The sequence below is a fragment of the Musca autumnalis genome, unplaced genomic scaffold (genome assembly GCF_047663935.1).
Source record: "Musca autumnalis isolate F117 unplaced genomic scaffold, ASM4766393v1 scaffold_2, whole genome shotgun sequence".
Classification (NCBI taxonomy): Eukaryota; Metazoa; Arthropoda; class Insecta; order Diptera; family Muscidae; genus Musca; species Musca autumnalis.
In genome coordinates, this window is record NW_027411755.1 from 182,157,258 (window position 1) to 182,182,444 (window position 25,187).

At 37.4% G+C, this 25,187-nt stretch overlaps 3 protein-coding genes across 8 annotated transcripts in view; 1 reads left to right on the forward strand and 2 right to left on the reverse strand.

Moving 5' to 3' along the window:
- The window catches only part of LOC141393239 (juvenile hormone acid O-methyltransferase-like), a 53,722-nt gene that overhangs the window by 23,382 nt on the left and 5,153 nt on the right, over positions 1-25,187 (forward strand). For 3 of the 6 annotated variants that reach the window (XM_073966213.1, XM_073966215.1, XM_073966216.1), the window contains 2 exons: positions 24,256-24,683; positions 24,754-25,040. In XM_073966213.1, coding sequence (XP_073822314.1) covers positions 24,307-24,683; positions 24,754-25,040 — 664 coding nt within the window. In that variant the 5' untranslated portion in view covers positions 24,256-24,306. Of the gene's footprint in view, positions 1-4,847; positions 4,955-24,032; positions 24,684-24,753; positions 25,041-25,187 lie in introns of all 6 variants that reach the window. The other 3 variants (XM_073966210.1, XM_073966214.1, XM_073966212.1) reach the window with 2 other exon arrangements.
- LOC141392462 (juvenile hormone acid O-methyltransferase-like) lies at positions 668-12,412 on the reverse strand. The gene is made up of 4 exons (XM_073965402.1): positions 12,371-12,412; positions 4,607-4,785; positions 872-1,152; positions 668-801 (listed from the first exon to the last, which is right to left on the reverse strand). The coding sequence occupies exons 1-4, from the start codon at positions 12,410-12,412 to the stop codon at positions 668-670; spliced, it is 636 nt and encodes a 211-aa protein (XP_073821503.1).
- Positions 13,050-13,427, reverse strand: LOC141392463 (juvenile hormone acid O-methyltransferase-like). The gene has a single exon (XM_073965403.1). It carries the CDS (start codon positions 13,425-13,427, stop codon positions 13,050-13,052), a length of 378 nt encoding a protein of 125 aa, XP_073821504.1.

Here is a 25,187-nt window from a genome sequence, read left to right on the forward strand (position 1 = left end):
CGGTAAAAAACGTTATGGTACGGTATCTCCATGTATGATTTCGAACGCTGATTGTATTTAACTGAAAACATGTAATCTCAAAATGATAAAACAATATCGCAAAACAAAGATATAATGTTGTTTTCTCAAGCTTTATTTATTATTCCTAACATACTCAATAGGGGCTTTAATAGCCAGAGGGAATTTTCCAACCGCAGACCTAGACATCCATTTTGTGTGACAGTGTAATCAGCAAAACATTTGTTTTGCTTGCAAAAAATTAAAGGATCACTTGGACCTATAAATATTCTCGAAACGCGTTTTGTAATCAAAATAAAGATGAAAAGATTAGACTTCAAAGGATAGTAAATATCCTGCGACTCGTCCACTATCTTAGATTACTATACCGTTTGCTTATATGTTTTCTATTGTAATGTAGAAAAAAATATTGCCCGGAGTCGGAGTTGAGTTATTTTTGTTGACTCAGACTCCGACTCCAGCAAAATTGCTTGACTACGACTCCGCAACCTTGGTTTTAATACTACATGGAATAAACTTTATCTCAGAAAACATGTGGACCTATTATATATTAAATTCCAAACACAAAATATCCCCTCAAGATTCAGAATGTGTTAGTGTTAGCGATCTTTTGTTGGAATGTGACAATAGAAAGTCCCTAAACATAAACTTATTTCAAAACTGAAGGTTTTCTGGGGCATTGGGGGTCCAATTTACTCATGGTATCAACAAAATCATTTAAATAATCATCGTGCAAATGATTTGGAATCCGACGCATATATGGTGTTACAGCTTTTGCACTATCTGGAAAATTTAGTAAAAACCAGTTACAAACTTCTTTTGTAATTAGATTTGCTTTTATCATTCAACTCACTTTTGAATTCTTCCAATGTGAAGATATGAACGCAATCTTTCGTTTCCACTGTACAATCATAAAAACCAATCGAATGTAATAAATCTAACATATATCCCTTTGGATCTTTAATATTTTGCAGTGCCGAAGTAAACAAATCAGAATCCTTTATGTAGGGCATCCATTTTTTATTATAGGCAATTTTGGTAAAAGCATCAAAACCTGCTACATATGGAGCGGCATTAATTAAAATATCACCACCCTCAGGACGTAATAAATTGAAGATGTTGATGTAAGCTTGTCTGGAAAAAAGGAGAACAATTTTGGGATAAAATGTATGAAAAATTAAACCTTAAGACATAAGCCATAACTCACCTTTGATCAGCGGCGAGGTGTAACAATAATTTGAAGTAACATGATCAAATTGGGTGACGTAGGGGATGGAAGATACCAAGGAACGGTCCTGACCGGTTTTAACATGGCAAAGCCCAGGATTTATCTTGGTCCCTCTTTCATCCCAAGTGGACACTGACCTCCCCGTGGTGTCACCTGGGGAACTTCCTTTAACACCCGTTAAAGGTAGTGTGCTAACATGTGCCGCGCGTTCACCCATAAGAACGTTAAAAACTTGGGTTTGGGCGTCGGGTTAGTAACCCTCCCCTAGAAAAAACAGCCTACTATGAAAAAACGAAAGAAAAGAAAAACAAACCCCTCTAAAGTTGACGAACCCCGCAAACGTTTTAAGGACCATGATCTGCGAATCTGCACCTGGAATGTTCGCACTCTTTATAGAGAAGGTGCAGTCTTCGCATTGGCAGACGTACTTGAAAAGTACAAGACCGATATTACTGCCATACAGGAAATACGATGGATTGGGAAAGGCGTCACAACAACACCTAAAGGTGACGCACTGTATTATAGCTGCCATGACGTAAAGCATGTGTTTGGTTGCGGATTCGTAGTTAGTCGGAGACTAAAACATCTTGTATCCAGCTTCACTCCAGTGAATGAAAGACTTGCTGCAATTCGAATAAAAGCTAAATTCTTCAACATCAGCTTTATCTGCGCTCATGCTCCCACTGAAGAAAAGGATGAACAGACCAAAGATATATTTTACGAGCGCTTAGAAGAAACATATGACCGTTGCCCTGCCCATGACATTAAAATCATTCTAGGCGATTTTAATGCCAAAATTGGAAAGGAGAATATCTTTGGCCCAACAGTCGGGAAATTCAGTCTCCACAGTGAAACATCTGACAATGGTATGAGACTGATAGACTTTGCAGCTGCAAAAAACATGGTAGTTAGCAGTACCAGATTTAATCATCTCGATATTCATAAGGGCACCTGGCTGTCTCCAGATCAGAAAACAAGAAACCAAATTGATCATGTTGTGATAGATGGAAGACATTCATCGAGCGTGTTGGATGTACGATCGTTCCGAGGCGCAAACATTGATTCGGACCACTACCTTGTTGCAGCAAAGGTACGCACCCGCTTAAACGTAGCAAACAAAGTACGAACAGACACAACACGAAAGTTAGACATCGGTAAGCTGCAATCACAACAGATAGCCACAGCATATTCCACTCAACTAGCCCAATTGCTTAATCAAAGCCCTCCTCATCCCGATAACATATCAGCGCAATGGCAAAGCATTGCCCACTCCATGCAAACAGCCGCAAAATCCATACTTGGATACCAGAGACCTCCACCAAGGAATCCATGGTATGATGAGGAGTGTCGTGCTGCCACCGAAGAGAAAAATGCGGCATATAAGGCTACTTTACAATCCGTAGCAACGCGTAGCGCACGAGAGAGATACAGGGAGAAAAGGAGAGAGGAGAAACGTCTTTTCCGCAGAAAAAAGAGAGAGATGGAAAAGCGGGAGTGTGAAAAAATCGAGATGTACAGGAGCCAGAATGAAGTCCGAAAATTCTACCAAAGAGTCAAGCATCAAACTGATGGCTTTGGTACAGGCACATCCTCCTGTAGAGACCAGCAAGGTAATTTGGTAACTGATACAGATAGTGTACTCAGGATATGGAAAGAACATTTTTCAAATCTGTTGGTATCCAATAGCAGCGAAGACGACGAAGATACCACAGTCCCAATCCCAGAAGATGGTATTGAATGTATACCGCCCAGCCAAGATGAGGTAAAGACAGCAATAAATCGGCTGAAGAATAATAAGGCAGCAGGGGCCGATGGCTTACCAGCCGAGCTGTTCAAAACCGGAGGCGACACGCTGATAAGGTGTATTCATCAGCTAGTTAGCACCATCTGGCAGGAAGAACGAGTACCCGACGATTGGAACCTGAGTATCCTGTGCCCCGTCCACAAGAAGGGAGATAAGACTGTATGCTCTAACTATAGGGGCATAAGTCTACTCTCTATTGCCTACAAGATCGTGCCAGGGATATTGTGCGAACGACTAAAGCCAATGGTCAACGAAATTATTGGACCATACCAATGCGGCTTTAGACCTGGCAAGTCCACCATTGACCAGATATTTACCCTGCGGCAAATCCTGGAGAAGACCCAAGAGATGCAGATCGACACCTACCACCTTTTTGTCGATTATAAAGCAGCCTTCGACAGTCCGCTGCGCTCAAAGGTATTCCAAGCCATGTCTGAATTTGGTATTCCCGCAAAGCTCATCCGGCTTTGTAAAATGACTTTAACTGACACGAGGTCCTCAGTTAAAATAGGAAAGAACCTCTCCGAAGAGTTTGGTACCAAAAGAGGTTTCAGACAAGGAGACAGCCTTTCGTGTGACCTCTTCAACATCCTGCTAGAAAAGGTTATACGAGAAGCAAACGTCAAAAGAAGTGGCACAATCTACACCAACAGTCACATGTTACTTGCTTATGCTGATGATATAGACATCATGGGTCGATCAGTAAAAGAAGTAACCGATACCTTTATAAAGGTCGAAGGAGAATCTGCTAAAGTGGGTCTGGCGGTAAACGGTGAGAAGACCAAGTTGATGGTGTCGACGCGCAATGCGTCCATTGAGCTCGGACCGACTGTGGAAGTTGGTTCCTATAATATTGAGGTAGTAAAAGACTTCGTCTACCTCGGCACCTCCGTCAACACAACAAACGACATCAGTTGTGAAATAAAAAGAAGAATTGTATTGGCCAACAGATGCTACTTTGGATTAAGTAAGCAGTTTAAAAACAAAGCCACATCTCGTCAAACAAAAATAACGCTCTACAAAACACTGATACTACCCGTGCTGATGTATGGCTCCGAAGCCTGGGTACTTGCGCAAGCAGACATGGCAGTGCTTGGTGTGTTTGAGAGAAAAATTCTTCGAAAGATCTACGGACCAATCTGCGTTGACGGTGAATATCGACGTCGCATGAACCACGAGCTGTATCTGCTATACAACGACATCAATATTGTTAAACGTATCGAGATGCAGCGATTGCGTTGGCTAGGCCATATCATAAGAATGAGCGATGATGAACCCGCTAAAAAGGCGTATGAATACATGCCACATGGCGGTGCACGCAGAATTGGCAGGCCAAGGAATAGATGGCGCAAACAAGTGGATGATGAGATGACAAGGCGCGGTATTCCATTGTGCAAAGCAACAAATAGAGAGGAATGGAGATCTCTTCTTAGTTCGGCCTATAGAACAAATGTTCTGTAATGGGCCAGCTAAGTAAGTAAGTAAGTACATGATCAAATTTCCCCTTCAAATCAGCAGGCAATTCATCATGAGATTCAATATTCAAAAGCCTAAACTCAGTATTGGGCAAATGATGATAATGTTGGCGTGCAAATTCCACCATGCTGCTTTTTAAGTCAGAGAAGACCAGACGTTGATAGGTGCGAGGCATTTGGGGATAAATACAATCGCTTACAACATCACCCGGACCAGATCCAATATCGATTAGTGAATACGAAACCACTGCGCCATGAGACTTTTGTTAAAAATTTATTATAAAATTCGAAATATAATTCGGGATTATCCATTTTTTTCAAGCTTGTTAATTTAACTTTAATATAAAAAAACTTAAGAAGTTAATAATTGTGAAGGTCTTCAAATACTAAAGTTTTAAAATTTTATGATCAGTTATATAAACAGTAAAGGTAATTAGACTGTGTTTCTGGCCAAATTGCATTTAATTGAACACGATTAATATCTGATTACATTTTACAAATGTATTACTTAAACACAATAATCCACTTGGTTTGAGGAAGTATACGTTGAATGATAAATCATAAAACGAAATTTAAATTTGCATGTATAATAAGGAAGTAACCTAACGGGTTTATTTGAAAAATGTTCTTGTTAAATTAATATATGATAAGTAAGAACGACGTTAAATTCGGCCGGGCCGAATTTCTTCACACCCTATCTAGATCTGGCGATAGTCTGACTATCGTTTTGATCACTGTCGTAAAGCTTTGTTTACATCAGATTCCAAACCATTATTTTTTAAATAATTCGCGACAAATAGCCATACAAAATATTTTTGTGGCCGACGTATACTTTGCTTTCCGACAGCAATCAAAACGATAGTCAGACTATCGATAGTTTGCCAGCTCTAACCCTATCTTATATATGTATATATTGCAAGTTCTATCTTAATTCCAACGGACAGACAAATGAACTGACTGATATCAAGTTATGCTGATCCAAAATATACAGTGACTGTCACTGAAAATGATGCGACCTGAAATAACAAATGTAAACGTTGATAACTTGGAAACGAGTTGAGATTTTTGAACAATTCAAAAAACAATTTTGTAGGCTGAGAAGATGGCATACAAAAACGTTTCCGTTTACAGTATCTTTATACTAAAATTTTACCAGACAAGTAAAAAATGATCAGTCGGCTTTGCCGACAGAGATATACTCTCAGTCTATGTGAATTGAAACTTTCAGATCGAAAGTATTTAGGGTGTTTTCAGAATTTTTCAGCTCTATTTGAACAATTGAACTTGCCGACAAAAATGTGTTTCAGGGTTAAAGCTCAAAAGTGTTGTGGAGGAGGTGCTTAAAGAATGGACCGACATAGTCCATATCTTTTCGATTGATATCGCGCCCACTAGTTATTTCAGTGGATCATCGTATAACTTTTGGACCATTATGGACAATTTTAGAAGTTAAACTAAATTTGGACAAAATATTAGTGACATTTTTTAAATATTGGGGGGAAGTACCGGAAGTTGTGGATGGGTATTGCAAATGTTGGACCATATCGGTTGTTCAGTTCGAGAGTTATCGTGCTCTCCAGCCACCTACACATGGTGTATCTGGTAGATATATGAGGATGTGTAAAGTATGGACAAAATCGGTCACTCCCTTCAAGAATTATCGTGCGCACAATTTTTTCGAACATTTTTGAACTTTTGTGCGGGAGTTACCTGAAGGAGTGGACCTATATGGTTTATCTTAAAACTGAATCTAAGTTTAAACAAAATATTACGAAGATCAAATTTTGGACCGAATCGGCAGATCCGTTCGAGAGTTATCTTGCGCTCCAACCACTACGCACAGTGTCATAGGGGTTTTTTGCAACTTTCAGGCTAGTTTCTCAGGAAGTAAGGACTTGCCCTTGATGAAACTTTTACCGTCGTACGGAGGGCAGTGAATACAATTTTCTATAACAACAAGTAACAACGGCGTTAAGTTCGGTCGGGCCGAACTTGTTATACCCTCCACCACAAGTTGTATTGAAGTAAAATGGAATAATTAGTTTCCTTTCCTGTATGAAGAAGACTTAATACTAAATTTCAGCAATTTCGGTAAAACAATGTGAGGCAACATTCTATGGGGCTATTTCAAAACGTCGATGTATACCGACAAATTTCTGACGAAAAGCTTTTAGGCTCAAAGAAGACTAAATACCAAATTTCCTATATTTCAATAAGAGAATGTGGCTAAAACTAAAAAAAACAAGTAAGAAAAGTCTATAGTCGGACGGAGCCGACCATGGGATACCCTATACCACTATCCCTGGACAATCGCTCTCCACGGAACTTTCTTTCAATGATTGTGAAAATTTAATTATCAAATATCAGAGATGTAATGTATAATACTTATGACCGAAACCAAAAAGTTATCTAGCATGACAAAGACATTTTTGTAACAGGAAAGGAAAATCTAGTTCACACAAACTAAAATGTAATGAAACCCACTTATGTAGTGCTACTACTTTCGTTGTTTAACCGCTACGTTATTGAAATTTTTACCAATTTCACACAAAAGTTTCAGTCCATTTAACCCGCTAAGTATTATCTGATCTTCACGTTGGTTTGTACGCTTCTTCTTCATCATAAACTCAAACTTTGTTTAAAATTTTGCGGGTTATTATTTTGATCTACAGAGCCGCTACAAAATTGGTTAAAATTTTGATTTTGGTGCATTTCATCCCCTGAACATTTCACGATCATCACCAAAAACTAATAATTTCTATTCTGGCCCGAACACAATCTCCTTAAAAATTTGTTATTGAAGTTCAATTTGCCTTAAGCTTGTTTACAATTTTTAATGGACGGACACACACCGCTAAATCGCTTTATCTCGTCGAGATATGAATTTTGGCATACCAAATAAGGGGTCTAGGACGAATATGTTGATGTTATATAAACTATTGGAGAGACAATATGTAGCATGGTATAAAAATGTGGTTCTCTACACAGAACCCAATATATATTAGGCAGTAGGTCCGTTATCTAGCAGACACTTTATTGCAATTTACATCAGAGGAAAGGAAAGGAAAGAATATTTCGCCAAGTAACCTACATATGGGAAAAAACTACTGATTCCCATAAGAAGGATACTTTGCGAAATATATATGTCCTCAAGGAATTAAAATATCGACCAAAAATAAAATTTTTATATTTTTCATACAAAAGTAATGGTTCATTTCACCCGCTAAAGAATATCAGATCATCATTCAAAATAGTAGGCATCTTTTTCGACCTATACTCTTACCCGGTGCAAAATTTCGTGACTATTGATGTATAATTGCGACTTCTAGCGAGTTTATTATTACACTACAAACAAATAACGGGATATATTAGGCTGTAACTCTGTTATCTGATCATGCACAGCAACATAATTGGCATCAATTGAAAGGTCAAGCGTTCCACTTTCAAGTATATCTCACTTGTCAGGAATGTCACTTCCAGGAATTAAGATATAAGCTGTATATTAAAATTTTTCACAATTTTCACACAAAAGTTTTGGTCCATTTAACCCTCTAAATATTATCCGATCGCCATCTCAAATTGCAAGCTTCTCCTTTGTGATATACTCTTACCTTATTTAAAATTACGTGTTTATCGGACTATTATTGAGACCTACAGAGCCGCTAGAAAATTGGATAAATATTATGTTTTTGGTCCATTTCACCCCCTAAATATTTCACGATCATCACCAATAAGAATAGGGATCTATTCTGATCTGAACCCGACCTCCATACAAAATTTCGTGACGATCGGTCCATAATTGCGGCCTGGAGCGTGTTTACAATTTATAATGGACAGACGGACGGACGGACTGACGGACGGACACACATCTCAAAATCGCTTTATCTCGTCGAGATATGAAAAATGGTATACAACATTGGGGGTCTCCGACGAATATTTCGCGGTGTTACATGAATTTTTACCAAAGCAAACTTATAATACCCTTTTCCACATTGTGGTATAGGGTATAAATACCGGAAATCAAGAAGTAAGCTTCTATGGGTATATAGGAGGACGTGTACCTATACTGATAATACTCTTCTGGAAAATTGTAAAACTCTTGGAAGACGAAATAACGTATTTCAGCCATTTCGGTTGGATATTGACGTCACAATCTTCAGTATTACGAAAATCCGGAGGTACCGTTCTATGGGGCTATATCGAAACGTGCACCTATGCCTATGTTTTAGTCAGAATATTGAAGACACAACCTTCAAAATACGAAAAATCGGGAGGTACCTTCAGATGGGAAGGCGTGAACCCATACCGACAAATTTAAAGGGGAAGTTTGAGTACCCCCATTGAAGTCTAAATATCAAATTTCAGTCATTTCGGTGGAATATTGAGGCCACAACGTTCAAAATACCAAAAATCGGGAGGTACCGTTCTATGGGGGCTATATGAATGCATGGATGATACCGACAAAGTTCTGGGGGAAAGTTTTATACCACTAACGTAGACTAAGTACCAAATTTCAGCCATTTCGGTGTGATAATAAAGCTAAAACCTTCAAAATACCGAAAATCGGGAGGTACCGTTCTATGGGGGCTATATGAAGGTGTGGACCGATACCGACAAAATTCTGGGGGAAAGTTTTATACCCCTAGAGAGGACTACGTACCAAATTTCAGTCATTTTGGAAGGATAATGAAGCTAAAACCTTAAAAATACCGAAAATCGGGAGGTACCGTTCTATGGGGGCTATATGAAGGTGCGGACCGATACTGTCAAAATTCTGGGAGAAAGTTTTATACCCCTAAAGCAGGCTACTTAGCAAATTTCAGCCATTTTAGTAGGATAATGAAGCTAAAACCTTCAAAATACCGAAAATCGGGAGGTACCGTTCTATGGGGGCTATATGAAGGCATGGACCGATACCGACAAAGTTCTTGGGGAAAGTTTTATACCAGATAATGAAGCTAAAACCTTAAAAATACCGAAAATTGGAAGGTACCGTTCCATGGGGGCTTTATGAAGGTGTGGACCGATACCGACAAAATTCTGGGGGAAAGTTTTATACCCTTAGAGAGGACTACGTACCAAATTTCAGTCATTTTGGAAGGATAATGAAGCTAAAACCTTAAAAATACCGAAAATCGGGAGGTACCGTTCTATGGGGGCTATATGAAGGTGCGGACCGATACCGTCAAAATTCTGGGGGAAAGTTTTATACCCCTAAGGAAGACTACGTACCAAATTTCAGCCATTTTGGTAGGATATCGAAGCTAAAACCTTAAAAATACCGAAAATCGGGAGGTACCGTTCTATGGGGGCTATATGAAGGTGTGGACCGATACCGATAAAATTCTGTGGGAAAGTTTTATACCCCTAGAGAGGACTACGTACCAAATTTCAGTCATTTTGGAAGGATAATGAAGCTAAAACCTTAAAAATACCGAAAATCGGGAGGTACCGTTCTATGGGGGCTATATGAAGGTGCGGACCGATACTGTCAAAATTCTGGGAGAAAGTTTTATACCCCTAAAGCAGACTACGTAGCAAATTTCAGCCATTTTAGTAGGATAATGAAGCTAAAACCTTCAAAATACCGAAAATCGGGAGGTACCGTTCTATGGGGGCTATATGAACGCATGGACCGATACCGACAAAGTTCTTGGGGAAAGTTTTATACCACCAACGTAGACTAAGTACAAAATTTCAGCCATTTCGGCGAGATAATGAAGCTAAAACCTTCAAAATACCGAAAACCGGGAGGTACCGTTCTATGGGGGCTTTATGAAGGTGTGAACCGATACTGACAAAATTCTGGGGGAAAGTTTTATACCCCTAGAGAGGACTACGTACCAAATTTCAGTCATTTTGGAAGGATAATGAAGCTAAAACCCTAAAAATACCGAAAATCGGAGGTACCGTTCTATGGGGGCTATATGAAGGTGTGGACCGATACCGTCAAAATTCTGGGGGAAAGTTTTATACCCCTAGAGAGGACTACGTACCAAATTTCAGTCATTTTGGAAGGATAATGAAGCTAAAACCTTAAAAATACCGAAAATCGGGAGGTACCGTTCTATGGGGGCTATATGAAGGCATGGACCGATACCGACAAAGTTCTTGGGGAAAGTTTTATACCACCAACGTAGACTAAGTACCAAATTTCAGCCATTTCGGCGAGATAATGAAGCTAAAACCTTCAAAATACCGAAAACCGGGAGGTACCGTTCTATGGGGGCTTTATGAAGGTGTGGACCGATACCGACAAAATTCTGGGGGAAAGTTTTATACCCATAAAGAAGACTACGTACCAAATTTCAGTCATTTTGGAAGGATAATGAAGCTAAAACCTTCAAAATACCGAAAACCGGAAGGTACCGTTCTATGGGGGCTTTATGAAGGTGTGGACCGATACCGACAAAATTCTGGGGGAAAGTTTTATACTCCTAGAGAGGACTACGTACCAAATTTCAGTCATTTTGGAAGGATAATGAAGCTAAAACCTTAAAAATACCGAAAATCGGGAGGTACCGTTCTATGGGGGCTATATGAAGGTGCGGACCGATACCATCAAAATTCTGGGGAAAAGTTTTATACCCCTAAGGAAGACTACGTACCAAATTTCAGCCATTTTGGTAGGATATCGAAGCTAAAACTTAAAAAATACCGAAAATCGGGAGGTACCGTTCTATGGGGGCTATATAAAAACGTGGACCGATATATCCCATTTTCAATACCAACCATCCTGCAAGTAATAAAAACTTCTGTACCAAATTTTGACTCTCTATCTTTAAAATTGCGAGTTGTATCTTGATTTCAACAGACAGACAGACGGACGGACGGACGGACGGACAGACGAACATAGTCAAATCGACATAGAATTTTATGCTGATCAAGAATATATATACTTTATAGGGTCTCTGACGAATATTTCGATGTGTTACAAACGGAATGACAAATTTAATTATACCCTCCATATGGTGGAGGGTATAAAAAGTGGCCGTGCTTAAGTTGTTGGGTCCCAAATAAGTATTTAAGGTCGGAGACACAACCACAATTGTCTCGGAAAATAATTTCCAAGCCGATACATTCGTAATTATTGTAAAAATCGCTCCTTCCGGGGCCCATCCCTATACATTTCACTACAATTTCAGGAAAATCAGTTCAGTATTTGGGCGTAAAAGTGGGGGTGATCAAATTTTCTTTGCATAAAAACCTAAGATGGGTTATGAGAAACATTAAAAAAATAATTATCTAAATCGGTCCAGCCGTTCTCAACTGCTGCCATTACTAACGAACGACATTTGATTTTTATTTATATAGATATAGGATTTTTAAAGAAATAGGGTATAGGGGAAGTACCCCGCCCCTCCCGAAATTCAACTAAATTTGTAGTCGATTTTAACCGGGGACCATCGCTGTACATTCCCTGGCAATTTCAGAAAAATAGGTTCAGTAGTTTTTGTAGAAATGATGAAAATTTATGGTCTGTTCCTCTAAGACGATTCGAATTCAAATTCGTTCAAATTACTACCAAACTCCTGATGTTGCATACAATTTTTGTTTGATTGAAAACAAAAATGTTTCAAATATTTTTCAAAACACAGACAATTGGTAGTAGTTCGAACAAATTTGTATTCGAATCGTCTTAGTGAAACAGGTCGTTAAATTCTCGATTTTAATTTCATTAACAACAATTTACAGAACATTTTTCTGTAATACCTTTAACATCTTTAATATACTGCAATTTATTTTCCAAGCACATGTGGACATGTTATGTTTTGGATTTCATACCAAACAATCTACAATTTGATTTTTTATATGACTATATCAAGATAAAGGCCGATATTGTACACGTGACCCGAATTCTGCATATGTTATTGTTGGCGGTCTCATGTTGGTATATTGTAAAATAACGTCCAAATACAAAACTTATTTCAAAATACAAGGTTTTTTGGCATAAATCGTCATTTGTCTGTAAGGCAGGCGAACTGTGTTATTATGCTTATTATACAAGGGACATTGCTGGTCCAAATTGCTCATGACATCAACAAAATCATCCAAATAATCATCGAGCAAATGATTGGGAATCCGAGGTATATAAGGTATTATAGCTTTTGCAATATCTGAGGGATTTGGAAAAATGTTATATTTTTTGGCAATTAGAATGAGAATTCACTCACCTTTAAATGCCTCCAATGTGTAGACATAAACACGATCTCTGGTTTCCACTGAACATTGCCGAAAACCAAGCGAATGCAATAATTCTAGCATATACCCCTTTGGATCTTCTAAATTCTGTAGTGCAGAAGTGAACATCTCTGAATCCTGTATATAGGGCAACCATTTTTCATTATAGCTAATGCTGGTAAGAGCATCAAAAAATGCTACATATGGTGCAATATTCAATAAAATATCACCACCCTCGGGACGTAATAAATTGTAGATGTTGGCGTAAGCATGCCTGGAAAAATAGATATAAGGATGAAGGGTAAAACAATGACAAATTAAACCTAAAGACGTCCGCCATAACTCACTTTTGATCTGCAGCAAGATGTAAACAATAATTCGAAGTGACATGATCAAATTTGCCCTTCAAATCATCCGGTAATTCATCATGAGATTCAATATTCAAAACTTTAAATTCACTATTCGGCAAATGCTGATAATGTTGGCGTGCAAATTCCACCATGCTGCTCTTTATGTCAGAAAAGACAAGACGTTGATATCCTCGCGGCATTTGGGGATAAATACAATCGCTAACAACATCCCCCGGACCAGAACCAATATCGATTAGGCAATCTGAACCATCGTTGCGCCAACAGATTTTTGTTAAAAATCGAGTATAAAATTCAATTGCACCCTTTTTATGCATTTCATTGGCTTTGAAATATAATTCGGGATTATCCATTTCTTTCAAGCTATTGAACTTAATTTTATTTTAAAATAAACCTTTGAAGTTATCACATAAGAATGTGTTAAGCTACTAAATTTTTAAAATGTTTTGGCCAGCTATATAAATAGCAGAATTTAAAAGACTTTGTTTATTGTCAAATTGCATTTAATTTCAATTAAAAACGAGGTATTGTTTTTTGTACGTTTCAAATTTGTTGGTTAAGTTTGCCTATATAAAGATGGCAATGACCTGCTTAAAATACAGGTTTTTTATTAGAGGATCTCTGTGGACAAATTAATCATATTATGGCTAAAATTCTAAAAAAATTAAATCGAGCTCTAGCTTATATGGAAGCTAAAATAAAATCGTTATCTTTTGGATAACACATGCGGGCACAGTAGCTTATTATTTTACTAGAAAATAATTAGCCAAGATTGACTCTTCGCAATTAAAGGCCGCTAATTAATTAGATATCGAACGGTTTCATTCCGTTGTAATTAAACGGAACAAAATATTTCACACCCTATTTAGCTTTAATCAATTCAAAGAATCCGATCTGATTTTCAGAAATTTTATTCATAATACTTAACTGGAAAAGTTGTTTCAGCGTTTGGACCATAATTATGACTTTTAGAGAGTTTTCATGAAAATTCGCCTTTGGTCCCATACAAAATACTATGGTAGGTTGTCACGGGTTAATGTTAACCGATCGCCATAAAATTGCATATATACACGCAGAAAAATATAAGTTAGAACTATATTTGGATCTAAACAATTACTTGTTTGGGACTGGTTGCAACAAAATATGTATGAACACAATTTGTTACAACAAAAATAAAAGCGATTCGAGAGCAGGTTCTAAATTGAACTTTTCCGATATTTTGTGTGGGAGGTACCCGAAGGAGTGAACCGATTGAGTCCACATTAAAACCGCATCTAACTCGGGTAATAATTTCACGATGTGCTACGTATGGACTAAATCGGTTACTCCCTTCAAGAGTTATCGTGCGCACAAATTTTCCGAACATTGTCGAACTTATGTGGAAGAGGTACAGGAAGGAGTGGATAGATATGGCTCATCTCCGATTTTAAACTAAGTTTGGACAAAATATTAAGAAAGCCAATTTTTGGTCCAAATCGGTATATCCGTTCGAGAGTTATCGGGCGCTCCAGCCAGACAGACAGACGGCGGACATGGCTAAATCAACTCCAAATTGTCTGAAACGGATTTCGTCCAAATATACTTGGGGTCTAAAACCATTATTTCGATGAGGCACGTTTTGCCGTATGAAAGCGTATATGAGAAAAAGTCAGAATTTTTATACCCTACACCACTATGTGGGGAGGGTATTATAAGTTGGTTTTGCCCAAAAAGTTTGTAACGCATCGAAATAACGGTCGTAGACCCATACTTATATATACCAAAATGATTGTCTCGACGAGCTGAGTCGATTGGGCTATGTGTGTCCGTCAGTCCGTCCGTCTGTCCGTCTGTCCATCTAAACCTTGTAATCACGCTACAGGTCGCAATTTTGATCGGATCGTCACCAAATTTTGGGTGTTGATGAAGGTCCCGGAGGGGAAGAAGCCTATTGATTTAGGTGATGGTCGGATAATATTTAGGGGTCGGAATGGGCAAAAAACGTATTTGGAGAAAAAGTCAACGTTTGTTCCAAAGCAAATATCTCAGCTTCTGTAAGGGGTATATTAAAAGCAGAACCTGCTAATGAAAGAAGAAAATATCGCCTTTGCAACGATGTAACGTAGGTTGTCGTAGGTGGTCAAACAACGAAGATATCGCAATAGCCGCTAATAGAACACAACTTTTCATTTTTGCGATTTAAGATATAATGGAGAATATCACAGCATAAAGCAAAGTCCGACTATGAAAGTAGAAAATCCCACCTTTACAATGATGCAAAGTAGGCTGGCGTAGGCAAATAACGGAGATATCGCAATAGTCGGTAATACATCCCATTTTTTCAATTTTTTTGTAATCACGCTACAGGTCGCAATTTTAGTCCGATCGTCACCAAATTTTGGGTGTTGATAAAGGTCTCGGAGGGGAAGAAGCCTGTTGATTTTGGTGATGGTCGGATAATATTCAGGGGTCGGAATAGGCAAAAAACTTATTTGGAGCAAAAGTTAACATTTTATTTCAAAGCGAATATCTCCGCTTTTGTACGGGGTATATCAAAAGCAAAACCTGCTGATGAAAGTAGAAAATATCACCTTTGCAGCGATGTAAATTAGGTTGTCGTAGGTGGTCAAACAACAGGGATATCGCAATAGTGCAATAATGCATCACATTTGCCGATTTTTTTGTAATCACGCTACAGGTCGCAATTTTGATCGGATCGTCACGTTTTTTGGGAGTTGATGCGGGCCCCTTAGAATTTTGGTGGTAGTCGGATAATATTCAGGAGTCGGAATAAGCAAAAAGCTTATGTGGAGAAATGTCAACGTTTTTTTTCGTATGCGAATATCTCCGCTTCTGGTAGGAGTACATATTCCAAAAGGAAAGCCCGCCAATGAAAGAAGAAAAGATGTCCTTTATATCGATGCAAAGTATGTTGGCGTAAGTGGGCAAACAAACGAGATATCACAAAAGGCAGTAATATATCCAATCTTTCCATTTTTTGAAATCACGCTATAAAACTGTATCGGGTAATGTTCATTTTGAAATGCGCGTAAATCGCGAAATCCTCAAAATCACTTGATGCGCATGCGGTTTACCAATACAGCGAATTCTTCTCTTTTAACTTGTACACATTTACACAGAAAAAAATATTTCAAGAATTTTTTACATATTTTCGTTCGTGATGTAGTTTTTTCATACTGTACAGGTACTTCACGTAAGATACATGTGCAGTTTCTTATTTCCATCCAAAAACCACTATTTTTTCAAAAATATGTAAGATTTTCATGAGATACAAAATTATTTTCTTATTTTTCCCTATATTCCACTATTCTCTCTCATATTTCCTCTCTTGGATGGTAAATGCTCTCAACTTTGTTCTCGTTTTCTTTTGAATGGTCTCGTCGTCTCACCATAGTATTGACAATGTATCAACAAACCACAACACAACCCCCACCATCGCCTCACTATCACATTGAGGCTATGTCAACAAACCACATCACACACATACCCACCACAACAACATACCTAAACTACCCAGCTAACAATTTTTTCCGAGGGCTCTGATATCAGATTTTTTCTGAGATGTTCTGTTTTTTTTTAGAAATGTGGCCGATTTCTCTAATATTTTCCTAGAAATTGGACCGATTTTCTATAAGTTTATTTTAAGAATCTCTGCACATTTTCTAAAGAATCTTAAGAATCGTCCTTCCGAATTCGTTCCGATTTCTAATGGATTCTAATGGTTGATGTCGAAGAACAAAATGACTGGTCATAAAATTCGCATACACAATTTTACAATTTTTATAGCCTCCACCATAGTATGGAGGGTATATTAAGTTTGTCATTCTGTTTGTAACACATCGAACTAATCATTTGCGACCCTATAAAGTATATATATTCTTGATCAGGATAAAATTCTAAGACGATCTAGCCATGGCCGTCTGTCCGTCTGTTGTAATCACTCTAGCGTCCGCAATAATTGAGATAGAGTGCTGAAATTTTGCACCCGAGGGTCTTTTTTCCATAGGCAGGTCAAGTTCGAAGATGGGCTATATCGGTCCACTCTTTGGTATAGCCCCCATATAACGGTACCTCCGGATTTGAGGTATTTTGACGTTCTTCGCCACATTTGCAGACCGAATTAGCTATAATTTTGCACTTAGGGTTCCTAGTGATCAACAAACTTATATCCCAAAGGATATGGGCATAGGTCCATGTTTTGGTATAGTCCCCATATAACGGTACCTCCCGATTTTCGGTATTTTGAGAATTTTAGCCACAATTTTTAACCGAACTATCTGCAATTTGACACTTAAGGTTCTCAGTGGTCATAAAACATCTCCACGAAACATCTTCAACATAGGTCCATGTTTTGGTATAGCCCCCATATATCGGTACCTCCCGATTTTCGGTATTTTGAGCATTTTAGTTACAATTTTTAACCGAACAAGCTGTAATTTGACATTTGAGGGTCTCAGTGGTCATAAAATATCTCTACCAAACATCGTCAACATGGGTCCATGTTTTGGAAGAGCCCCCATATTACGGTACTTCCCGATTTTCGGTATTTTGAGAATTTTAGCCACAATTTTTAACCGAACTATCTGCAATTTGACATTTAAGGTTTTCAGTGGTCATAAAACATCTCCACGAAACATCGTCAACATATGTCCATGTTTTGGTATAGCCCCCATATATCGGTACCTCCCGATTTTCGGTATTTTGAGCATTTTAGTTACAATTTTTAACCGAACTAGCAGTAATTTGACATTTGAGGGTCTCAGTGGTCATGAAATATCTCTACCAAACATCATCAACATAGGTCCATGTTTTGGTATAGCCCCCATATAACGGTACTTCCCGGTTTTCGGTATTTTGAGAATTTTACCCACAATTTTTAACCGAACTATCTGTAATTTGACATTTGAGATTCTCAGTGGTCATGAAACATCTCCCCGAAACATCGTCAACAGAGGTCCATGTTTTGATATAGCCCCCATATATCGGTACCTCCCGATTTTCGGTATTTTGAGAATTTTAGCCACAATTTTTAACCGAACTATCTGCAATTTGACATTTAAGGTTTTCAGTGGTCATAAAACATCTCCACGAAACATCGTCAACATAGGGCCATGTTTTGGTTTAGCCCCCATATATCGGTACCTCCCGATTTTCGGTATTTTGAGCAATTTAGTTACAATTTTTAACCGAACTATCTGTAATTTGACATTTGAGATTCTCAGTGGTCGTGAAACATCTCCCCGAAACATCGTCAACAGAGGTCCATGTTTTGATATAGCCCCCATATATCGGTACCTCCCGATTTTCGGTATTTTGAGAATTTGAGCTACAATTTTTAACCGAACTATCTGTAATTTGAAATTTGAGATTCTCAGTGGTCATGAAACATCTCCACCAAATATAGTCAACATAGGTCCATGTTTTGGTATAGTCCCCATACAACGGTACCTCCCGATTTTCGGTATTTTGAGAATTTTAGCCACAATTTTTAACCGAACTATCTGCAATTTGACATTTGAGGTTCTCAATGGTCATGAAACATCTCCACGAAACATCGTCAACATTGGTCCATGTTTTGGTATAGCCCCCATATATCGGTACCTCCCGATTTTCGGTATTTTGAGATTTTTAGCTACAATTTTTAACCGAACTATCTGTAATTTGACATTTGAGATTCTCAGTGGTCATGAAACATCTCCCCGAAACATCGTCAACAGAGGTCCATGTTTTGATATAGCCCCCATATATCGGTACCTCCCGATTTTCGGTATTTTGAGAATTTTAGCTACAATTTTGAACCGAACTAGCTGTAATTTGCCATTTGAGGTTCTCAGCGGTCATGAAACATCTCCACCAAACATCGCCAACATAGGTCCATGTTTAGGTATAGCCCCCATATAACGGTATCTCCCGTTTTTCGTTATTTTGAGAATTTTAGCTGCAATTTTTAACCGAAGTAGCTGTAATGATCGGTATTTTGAGAATTTTAGCTACAATTTTGACTATTCAAAAATGATCGTCAATATACATAGGTCCATGTTTTGGTATATCCCCCGATGTAACTGTACCTCCCGATTTTCGGGAATTTTCAGTGGTCACGAAATTTCTTCACTAAAATTCGCCAACACGGGTCCATTTTTGAGTGTCTACATTGTTTTGATGAAACTACCCTCAATTTGAATCTTGAAGTTCCCTGCAGCTATAAAACTTTTCCGCCAAAGAACTTAAAGATAGGTTGACTCTTTGATATAGGCCCTTAGGTGGTACCTTTCACCTAGCTGAACACATTTTTTTAGATTAGATTAGATAACACTGTGCAACAAAAAGGAGGTGAAAGTCTGGGGCACGGAAAATTCCTCTTGGGGAAGAAAGGCCTTGGTGAGTATATTATGAACCCCGAAGAACAGATCCGCCGTGAGTCGAACTTCCGCGTTATGGCGTGATGAAATTTTTGTTAGAGACCCTGTGGGCCATCAGGAATTAGCGTTATATCTTTGTTCACTGTTGCTTAAGTGCTCTACAAAAACAACAAACAAAAATATAATGCTAATTCATGATGGCTTACAGGGTCTCTTGCAAAAACTTCATCACTCCATAACGCGGAAGTTCGACTCACGGCGCATCTGTCCTTCGGGGTTTTTAATATACACACACCAAGGGCTTCCATCTCCAAAAGGAATTATCTCTGCCCCAACATTTGTGTTCACAGTGTATTTTAAGCAATAGTGGGTGGCAGTAGGATTCTATATATTATCGAAAAGTTGTTCCACCTAAAATTGTGAAAGGACCCTAATTATTCCATTTTAATTAAGACTATTTTATTTTATGGTGGAGGGTATAAAAAGTTCGGCCCGGCCGAACTTAACGACTTTTTACTTGTTTTAATATAAATGCAACATATAATAATTCAAGCTAGTGTTGATAGCTTTAACATACTTCTGCACATTGTTCTACTGTTAATCATAAAATGATAACAACAGGCAAAATCATTAGAAAGTTTGAAATTATAATCTTCCATAAATAGTACATTAAAAGAAAATTGTCTCTGTGTCAATATCAAAGGCGTCAGCGTCAGAATTGTTTCCGATTTTTTTTTTCAGAAAATCTGAACTTTTCTCCGAATTTTTCCAGAATTTCCTGAAATTTTTCATCGAATTTTCCAGAATTTTCCAAGGATTTACTTCCGAATACGGACCGAATTCGTCGCGAAACTTAAATATTTTTTAAGAATTTCCTTAGAAAATTCTTTCCGAATTCGGTGACCACGTCCATACAACTTTCGTACCGAATTCGGTACGAATTACGTTTGGTGTCGAAAAAAACAAAGTGTTTAGGGCTCTATAGTTCGCACATACAAATTTTTAATTTCTTTAATATAAAGTCAACATCTAATATCTCAACCTAGTGCTGATAGACTCAACATGTAGGTACATATGGTTTGTATTGTTCTGCTATGTTCACAAGACGATAACAACTACAGTGAAAATCATTAGAGGAAACGGTAAGTTACAATAACACAAAATAAAAGAATTAATAAAAGTAGCAAAGTTTGTCTCTGGTTTGGTTGGTGGTGTGTGGCGTGGCGGTTGTTTAGCCCAACAAAAACAAAAACAACAACTCGTCAAAATTTTTTTTCAATCTCTCAGAAAAAACCAGTATTTTTATTTGCTTTATGAAAGGCGTTCATGAAATGCAGAAATTTGAACTTTGGCAAGACTTTATGAACACTATTCCTGAAATGCAGTAATTATTTTTTTCTGTGTAGCAGGATTTACTTTGGCCGCTAAGATGTAGCATCGTCTGCAGTTTAGTGTGCAATAAACTGTATAATGCTTATAATTTGCATAAAGTGCATACACTTTTTATGCGCCTCCGATTTCACTATCATCTATGAAAAAATACATCGATCTAAACCTATTTTGATAAAATCCATTAAGAACCGTGGATGTAGCATTACACACTATTTTTGGGATAAATCGAATACAGTTCCCATGCCACTAAATTTTTTAAACCGTTGTTTTCTCAAAAACGCGAGTGATGTGTCCGTTTCTTCAGTGAAAAGGAGACCATTTTTCGGTTTTTGCAGTTGTTGTTTTCGCCGTTCTAGTGGATGGATTTTCACGATCTATGATTTATATAATCCGGACCGTCAAAAAACTAAAATATTTTGGGGTCCCAGCACAACCAAAAGGATATTGGCAGTGGATTACTGTGATGCTGTCTGGGCTACACAGTCAATATACATATCAAATTATGCTTAATCGCGAGTACTTTGATACTATTATATGTTTTCTGAAATACCCGAATGCGCGTCACAGTTAGATCAAAAATACAAAAAACACCTAAAATCTGGCTTCAAAATGACAGCATCCATAAAAGTTGGATGTAGTGGAGATTTTGAAATGTGGTATATTAGAAGTGTAATCTTCATTGTGTATTCTTCTACATCTACTTTGGACAGATATCCGTGATTTAAACGGTTTAACAGCCAATCGAATAACAACGTAAAAACACTCGTTTGCTTCAACGTGTTTTTACCTATTTTTATTCATTTACTCGGTCATAGCTTCCGCGCAAATTAACGTGTTTAGTCACATTTTTGAAATTTGATTAAAAACACTTCGTTTGATCCAACTATGGTCATATTTCGTGGTACACCGCAATATTTCGCGAATTATAACAGTACTAAACTTGGCTTCATCAATGTTAAATTTTTTTTGACTTTTCGTCATATACCCTCGTTAGCATAAATGCTGAGGGTATACAAATTTCCAAATTTCAGTCATTTCAGTGAGCTAATTTGACTAAAACTTTCAAAATACTGACATTCGGGAGGTACCGTTCTATGAGGCTATACCCAATCGTGGAGACCTATACAAATTACAACAAATTTTTGGGAAAAAGTTTTGTAGCCCAAAAGGAGACAAATTTCAGCAATTTTTGTGAGATAATTTGGCTAAAACATTCAAAACACCTACACTCGGGATGTACCGTTCAATGGGGTTTAGGTTTTCACGATTTTGCTGGGAAACCACAAGCCCCATCAGAATGGAACCACAAAAAAATGTTGTAGCAGTGAAAATTCTTTACAAGATTGTCCTTAATGATATCTTCATAGGTTTTACCATTTTTGAGATATAGAAGTTCAAATTGGGACAATTCACTGACTGCATCGTCTCCATATAAAACAAAGTCCTGACTGCAATATATCTCAAAAATGGTACAACCTAAAAAAATTACGAAGGCCAATCTTGTAGAGATTTTCTCTATAAGAATTTCTCTAGTCCCATTTCGATAAGACTTAATTTTTCCAAGCAAATCGTGAAAACCTAACAAAAAAAAAACCTTAAAATGTGACCTGAACTTCTATATCTCAAAACTGGTAAAACCTTGGAACAAATCATAACCCTCAATCCTCAAGAGAGTTTTCACAGCTACAACATGAGGCTAGTTCGGTAGAACTTGCAGTTTCCAAGCAAAATAGTGAAACCCATAAAACTCTAAAAATGTGAATTTCGATCGCGATTTATTTAAAAAGTGCTCCGGCGATTTTTTTGTATTTGTTTTTGTTTTATTTTTCTCATCTATGAACACTAAAGTTTCAGAATCCGTAAAAACTTCCCAGGTGTATGCTCATTTTATTTAAAGTAGGCCCAAGAGCACCATGTGGGGGCTATTCCAAATCGTGGACCTATGTTGACAAATGTCTGGGATAATTTTTGCAACACAAATTTCAGCCACTTCGCACGATAAAGTAGCTAAAACCTTCATAAAAAATCATAAAATAAAATCCACTTCCATAATGGACTATGTCGGTCCATTCCTTTAAGTACCTCCTCCGCAACACTTTTGAATTTTAATCCTAATCCACATTTTTGTCGGCAAGTTCAAATGTCCAAAAGGGCCACAAAATTCTGAAAAGACCCTTAATACCTTCGATCTATCCGTGGATGAAAATTTCAATTCACACAGGCTAAGGGTATATATCTGTCGGCAAAGCCGACTGCTACTTTTTTACTTGTCATTCATAAAGATTTCCCTGAAAGTCTTTAAGGTAGAATACGTAAATGCCACCTTCTTAGGTGCCGTTAAAAATTACAAAAACATTTCTGGAATTTTAAAATATAAAAAATATGATATGTTTAGAGACAATTTGATGAATTGTCATTGAAATTTGTTGATAGAAATTTTTAGATTTTTGTCGCAGGTTGGGACCACAGTCATTCTATGGGGGTAACATCGAAACGTGGACCTGTACAGACAAATTTTCGAGGAAAAGTTTGTTAGCCCCAACAAACACCAAATATAAAATTTCTGCCATTTCGGTGGAATATTGAGGCCAGAACCTTCAAAATACATATGTATATGGGTTACATTAACACGTAGACCTATACTGACAAATTTCTAGGATAACGTTTTGTAGCCCCCAAAAATACTAAATATGAAATTTCAGCCATTATGTTAAGTTATTGTGCCTGAATGAGGAATATATCAAAACGTGGACTTGTACCGGCAAATTTATGGGGGAAAGTTTTTTAGCCCCAAAGAAAACTAAATACATATTTTCAGTCATTTTGGTGTGATAATAGGGCTAAATTCTTTAAAATACCGTAAGTTGGGATATATCTTTCTATGGGGGCTATATCAACACGTGGACTAATAAAGTCCATTTAATACCAAACACTCCTAAGATAGAATATAAACGTCTGTACTCAATTATTGAGATCCATTTTAAATGTTGCGAGCTGTCTCTTGATATCATCAGACAGACGGACGGTCATGGTTATACCGACTTAGAATTTTATGCTGATCAAGAATATATTTACTTTATCTGGTCTCCGACGAATATTGCGATTGAATATAATTATAACCTCTATATTATGATGGAGGATAAAAAGTTGTGACAAAAGTAAATATTGTTAATCTAACATATGAAAAAATATATTTTCTGCGTGTAGAGAAAATTCCGACAGACGGACGGTGTTTGCAGTCAAGTGCTTAGTTCAATGAGCTAGCATACCCTTCATAATATAGCGGGGAGGTAAAAAAATAACGCTGCATATTTATTGTACGACATATGTATTTGCAAACAACGGAACAATTGAAATTCAATACAATGACATTGAATTCTACTCAAGCTAAGCTATAAATATTAATCACTCAATCATATCCAAATGTCAGACTTTTAAAGACAACGCCGTGTTAAACAACACTAAAAGAAGTTAAGCCGCAATGAATAAACCCGCCTTATATCACAAATCGCATCGGGCTGCAAAACAAGATGCTGTTGATTTGCTTCGTAAACATTTCTCAAAACTTGCATGGCATGTAAATGGCGGTGACTATCTACTCGATGTGGGCACTGGTCCTGGTGATCTCTTTATGGAAGAGATTTATCCTTGCATTCCATCATCTAAGTGTGAACATATTGTACTGAGTGATATTTCACAAGATATGTTGGATTTCCTACAACAAAATTACGCGCTTCCAATGAAATGTGCATTACGAACCTTTGATATTGCATCTGAAAATGGCTTACCTCCGGATTTGGAAGGGCAATTTGATCATGTTACATCTAGTTTGGTTTTACATTGGATACCAGATAATAGGTAAAATTTATTAATGAAAACAATTACTTTGAGTTATTTCAAAATATCTTTTTTCACCATCTTGTTTTAGAACGGCCTTAAAGAACATTTTCAATTTGCTACGACTCGACATAGGCGGCGATTGCCTTTTAACATTTTATGCCTACAATAGCATTTTCGAAGCCCATTGTGTGTTGAGTGCAAGCCCGAGATGGTCGCAGTTTATTAAAGCAGGAAATTATTATGTCCCTCCATTGCAGAATTCCGTTAATCCAAAAGATCAGTTCCAAGCTATGATGGTGGATGTGGGATTTTGTAATATAAACATGGAACTAAAGTCTTCAATATACAGATATGAAAATATTGAACATTTCAAAGGTATGTAGAACACTCTCCACCACATAATGGTAGGTATACAATTTTATGTTTGAAAGAAACATATTCTGAGAGCAAAATATTATATTATATGTATATAGCTAACAATTTATATAGTTGAAACAATTATATACTTTGTGTCATTATGGT

Bases quoted from the DNA above. Each gene is read 5' to 3' on its own strand.
- LOC141392462 (XM_073965402.1), bottom strand. From the start codon at position 12,412: ATGAGACCGCCAACAATAACATATGCAGAATTCGGGTCACGT. The intron at 1,153-4,606 runs GTTTAGGCTTTT...CCTTTTTTCCAG, and splicing joins CATCATTTGCCCAATACTGA to ACAAGCTTACATCAACATCT. The intron at 802-871 runs GTGAGTTGAATG...TAAATTTTCCAG, and splicing joins CACATTGGAAGAATTCAAAA to ATAGTGCAAAAGCTGTAACA.
- LOC141392463 (XM_073965403.1), bottom strand. From the start codon at position 13,427: ATGGATAATCCCGAATTATATTTCAAAGCCAATGAAATGCATAAAAAG.